The sequence below is a fragment of the Pistacia vera genome, unplaced genomic scaffold (genome assembly GCF_008641045.1).
Source record: "Pistacia vera cultivar Batoury unplaced genomic scaffold, PisVer_v2 Contig173, whole genome shotgun sequence".
NCBI lineage: Eukaryota > Viridiplantae > Streptophyta > Magnoliopsida > Sapindales > Anacardiaceae > Pistacia > Pistacia vera.
The window spans coordinates 1,048,486-1,054,004 of NW_022195823.1; the positions used below are offsets into that span (position 1 = coordinate 1,048,486).

Consider the following 5,519-nt stretch of genomic DNA (forward strand, 5'->3'; position numbering starts at 1 on the left):
ATATTCTTATTTCATGTTCAGATGATATCTGAATTAATGTCACATTTTTTCTTCTCATATTCGTATGTTAACAAAAGGAAGGTTCTACCATTCTTCACATAGTTTCACTCACACTCTTACACATTTCAGTTTTTGGTGGTTATCAGAATTTTAGCAATTCCATGAGTCCGTAAAAGTGCAACTAGATGGAGAATCACTTGATCTCCAAGCTCAAGTTATAATGGAAGATTCAACTTTAAATATTTAGACAATGACATCCAAAATCTTAAACTATCAAGTAAAATCAAAATATTGTATATCTTTAATTTATATTCCGGTGTGGATATCTGCATCATAAGAGTGTACAATTAAATATTGACATTCCATTATAGTTCATTCTCATTAACTCGCTAATTGATTAGAAATAAGTGTTTGAAAATATATTACAGAACGTCAACAAAATAAAGAAAGAAACAAAACCTACTATATATGTTAAACACACTTCAAATAATAAGCGAAATTAAATAGGAAGGTGTAGTACATCTCCCTCTTAGACGACGGTTCCTGTAGGCCTCTGTACTTGGCGGCATACATGGGGTTTCAAATTCTTTAGCTTGTTCACAACATTGGATTTCGAATTCTTTAGCGTGTTCACAACATTGGATTTCGAATTCTTTAGCGTGTTCACAACATTGGATTTCAAATTCTTTATCTTCTTCACCAGGGAATCCAAAATTTCACCACTCTTAGCAATGACGTAGCTCTTGTGAAATATCAGCCAGATTCCAAATTGAAATATATGATAAGAAACTAAAGAAAAAATCAACCAAGCCAAAAAGATGGGAGCAAGCGAGAATACCCGAGAAAATATCTCATCATCAGCTTGCATCTGAACCATGCGCATTGAGAAAATGTATGTAGCTGCAATCAATGTGATTGAACTCCACATCCCAATGATCAAAATCCCAACAAAAAACTTATTTTGGAGTGGAACTTGACTAATAAGCAAAAGGATTACGCTCAGTGATGCCACAAAAGAAAGGGTGTTGCAAGCTGTAAACAAGTGGTAATCACTTTTACTAGTGTATGCTAATACTGAAGTTCCAGCTTTGCACATTCCGGAGCCCTCGGGGCAACCTTCATCAAACTTTTTGGTGTTAACCTGCCAGAACCCACCTGGAGGATTTGTTGCTACCTGGAAACTCATTTGCGCAATTAGAGAGGCCACCACCATCAAATTGCCTCTTAGTTTTTCATATTGATCATCATTCGGAGGATTCCCAAACCCAAATGCTTTTGCAAGAGATTTTGAATCAACTGATATTCGGGGGTGAGAAACCAAGTAGCACTCGATCTGCAAAAACCATCCACGTCATAGCCAATGAATTTATATTACTTCAAAAAAATTTCATTTTCGTTAGAGCAAATTTAAAATACCCCATTATATGTGTACAAGAGAACAAATTTGCTACTTCTTTTTCTCTTTAGTAGACTGTTTATAAGAGATTAAGAAACTGAAAAAGAAAATGTTTCTATCACTTACTTAATGAAAGAGATATTATTAGTTAAGGTACAAAATTTGAAGGAAAAAACGACAAAAATTTTAAATACTTCATCAAAGGAACTACTGGTTAATAGAAAACAAGAACAAATTAATAATTAGGCATTGTATAAGTGAGAATATCATGGATACCCTTAGGCGAGTTGGGTTAGAGGTAGATTACTGGGATTATGTCATCTTATATTACTTTGATTAACACATTTGGTTGTCAAGTAATATAAGATTTTGGTTATACCAATGGTAGTTACTGTTAGTAATAGTGGAAGTAATCTGATTATCTCTATTTTTTTAGGTATTGTAAGATTACCAAGGTAATCTTATTTTTTTTACAATTATATCCCTTATTAATAAAAAATTTGGACAATAATGCTCCTATTTTAAAATCAATTTACATTAATCTACCATTACAATTTTACCCTTGTTTAATTAAGTTTTTGGACAATAATACCCTTATATTTAAAACAAATTACAGACTACCACTACCAAACGAGCCAACCACTGCGGATCGCCGCCGGAAAGTTGCCGAAGTCGCTAAAAATGACCGAGAGTCATTGGGACTCTTCGGGAGGCTCCGATATAGTGGTTTTTGGCCATATTGATGACCGAAAATGGCCATATCAGGCTAGATCTGGCCGGGATAGATCCATCAATCTAGCCGAAAATAACCAGAATAGATCTAGCTTAGCCAGATCTAACCTAATATGCTCGTTTTCGGCAATCAATATGGCCAGAAACAGCCATATCGAAGCCTCGCGGTCATGTTGGGCTACTCACGGTGACTCCAGACAACTTTCAACGATGGTTTGTGGTGGCGACAGGTGGCAGCAGGATAATGGGGGTGATTTTGTTATAAATTAAAGTTTTATATAAGCCAGGTGTTTTAGCTAAATCTGAAATATTGGGGGTTAAATAATTATTCAAAAATTAAAAATTAAAAAATATTATATTAATATTTAAAAATAGGGTAATTTAGTAATTTAAATAACATACCCACCAATTTATTTCTCCTAACCAAACATATTAATATAACATACTTACTCATTTATTTCAACTAACCAAACACATTTTCCTAAAAATTCCTTAAGGTTTTCAAATTTTTAAAAACTCACAAACGTTCAAGAACTCTATCACAGGTACCCTTTTTACTTTACTCTTTACCTAATAGTTAGATTTACAAAACACTTTCTTATAAAAACTGAAAATTAAAATATTAAAAAGAAAAAAGATAGAAAAGAAAAAAGAAATCAGAGCTGATACCTCAATTTGTTTTAGCCTGGCAGATGTAAGCAATATTGTCTCATTGTTAGGGTCATTAGAGTTGATAAACTTATCGTCAATATAAGTCGATTTCAGCAATAATTTCAGAGCATTGAGATGATTATACCTAACACACAAGTGTAAAACTGTATATCCATGCATTTTCTTAAGAATCGACTCAGGCTTTTCGTTTATCAACTCTTCCATGACCTCAACTTGCCCTCTCATTGCAGCCAAATGGAGAGGGATTCTCCCTCCTTCATCAGCCTTCAAACAAGCATCTTTATTTGCTTTCAACAACACTTCGACGATCTCCCTGTGCCCCTCGGAAGCGGCGAAATGAAGAGCTGTGCGGCCGCCAGAGTCCACTACTTTGGCCAAATCAGGATTTCTGGTTAAAGATCGTTGGTTTTATCAAGATCGCCAAGAGAAGCTGAGATGTGCAAGGCTGTAGATGGATTCGCCATTAATATTTTCTCTTCTCTTCCTTTTCTTTTCTTTGTCTTCTCTCTAAGTAGATATAAAAGATCACTACCATCATTATCGTTTACTAGGTAGTCAACAACTAATTATTATTTTATTATTATTATTATATGTAGCTGGAAACAATGTTTTGAGAACGAGACCGGACGTTGAATCGGTCGGAGGGTCGGTCTACGGTCGGACCGGTGACGTGATCATGACATCAAGAATATTATAATTTGGTACATGTACTTAAAGAGCTAAAAATTATAACAAAAGTAGTTGCCAATAACAATTGTAAAATGAAGGGATATGATTCAGCTAGTTTCGGATGACCCCATTACGTCTGATGAAATTCTATGTTAAATACAGTAAAAGTGAAGCGATTCAAATTTGGGGAGACATGGAAGCATGCCTTAAGACGTATCAGATGTCTTCCCAAATTTAAATAAACTAAAATCAAGGCCATACAAATTACTGATGAGATAAAAAAAAAAAAAAACAGTTACAAATAACAGGAGATAAAAAGAAAACAAGTTAAAAATAACAGAAGAAAAAAAAAAAAAAAGTTAATACGAGCACGACATGCAGCTAATACATTAATAATAAGATTCACAAATATCTAACACGTTGAACACATTGATTCAAAACATCCTTATTCATTCTTCATAAAATTTCATTCACTACCTTCATTTAAACTCATTAAGAAGTTCTGATCTTAGCTTCTGCTAACGCCACATGGAAAGATATAATATTTAACATGGTTCAAAACTATACTTGCCACATCAATGGATGAGAGAAAAACTCACTATTATAACAATATGGATATCAAAATACGCACATCATAAAGCAACACCAAAGTCAATTGTTAATTAACAAACACTCAACCCATGGTTTTTAAACATATATTAATATATATATAATATATATATATATATATATATCTATATATATATATATATATATATATATATATATATATATATATATATATATATAATATATATATATCTTATGTTTTCACTTACTCCTCTCGTAACCTTAAATCAATTCGCACCTATAAGTGATCCATGAGATTTGTACTCCTAGATGGAATCCTTTTTTTTTTTTTTTCCTAGTAGAATGTGTAGAACTGCCATGTTTTATTCCTATACAATTGCATTCCTCTTTAGATAGATTTCCTAAAGAGATCTTTACATGGACGTAACAATAGAAAAACGAGTCACAATATTCTAATACATATTTGGATGGTGATCAACAAGGAGAGTTTGTCTTCACTTGGCTACGATGAGAGGGAAAGTTGAGGTCATAAAGTTGGTAAGGGCAAAACTTGAGTCGTGTAACGTCCCACTTAGGTACGTAGTTAAGATTTGATGATAGCTTGAATGTTTATTGATTTATCCTCATTTGAGTCTGGTGTGTTGTTAATATTGTTTGTTTACCCTTAGTTGAAAGGGTGTTTTTGGTTGGTTAGTAGTTGCTCTGAAAATTTGTAAGACTTAGCGAAATCTTGATGTTACAGTCTTCGTCGGGGCGAAGAAGAAGCTTCGCCGCGGCGATGAAGTGCTACAACCCCGGTTGCTACAGTGAGTTTTCGCCGAAGCGAAGACTCGGCTGAATTTTTCCCTTGAGTTTTAGAGAATTCTTCCTTTTGGGACTCAATGACCATTCTACCCCTAATTAGCAGAAAAGTGGGGAGTGAAAGCAAGGAAATTGCATGGAGAATAGTTTGATGGGGATGTTTTTGCAAAGAATTAAAGGTCATAGATGGAATTTCAAAGAGCAAGGGTATATTGGGAAGAGTGGAGAAAATATGAGATATATAGGGTTTAGCTTTAGAAACCCTTTCATTCATTCTTCTCCACCGCCTCTTTCATCCTTCAATTCTCTCAATTTTCATTCAATTTTCCAAGGATCTTTGAAGAGCTTTTGACTAGAAATTGATACAAGTTGATCCTAAGCACTTAAGGTGAGAATCCTTACTCTAGATGTGAATTTTTATTGTTGAAGAGTAGGATCCTTATTGAGTTTGTATTGAAGGTTTAAGAGAATATCAAGCCATCAAGAGTAGAGAGCTTAAGTGATTTCTACTTGAGCCTAAGATAAGTAAATCCCCTAAGTTGTGATTTGCATGATTGAATGATGTGTAGAGATTTTATATATGATTAATGTTTGAATTTTTTGTTGAAATAAGTTGATGAATTCATGATAGTTCATGTTGTTATCTGAAGGAATTTCCACCATGAGAAGGGTGGAATGT

The 5,519-nt window shown here is 33.8% G+C and overlaps 1 protein-coding gene across 1 annotated transcript; it reads right to left on the bottom strand.

Moving 5' to 3' along the window:
- Positions 1-529: 529 nt before the first annotated feature.
- LOC116125892 (ankyrin repeat-containing protein NPR4-like) lies at positions 530-3,600 on the bottom strand. The gene is made up of 3 exons (XM_031411603.1): positions 3,596-3,600; positions 2,798-3,188; positions 530-1,333 (listed from the first exon to the last, which is right to left on the bottom strand). The coding sequence occupies exons 1-3, from the start codon at positions 3,598-3,600 to the stop codon at positions 530-532; spliced, it is 1,200 nt and encodes a 399-aa protein (XP_031267463.1).
- Positions 3,601-5,519: the final 1,919 nt, after the last annotated feature.

Bases quoted from the DNA above. Each gene is read 5' to 3' on its own strand.
- LOC116125892 (XM_031411603.1), bottom strand. The intron at 1,334-2,797 runs GTATCAGCTCTG...TGGTTTTTGCAG, and splicing joins CCAGGCTAAAACAAATTGAG to ATCGAGTGCTACTTGGTTTC.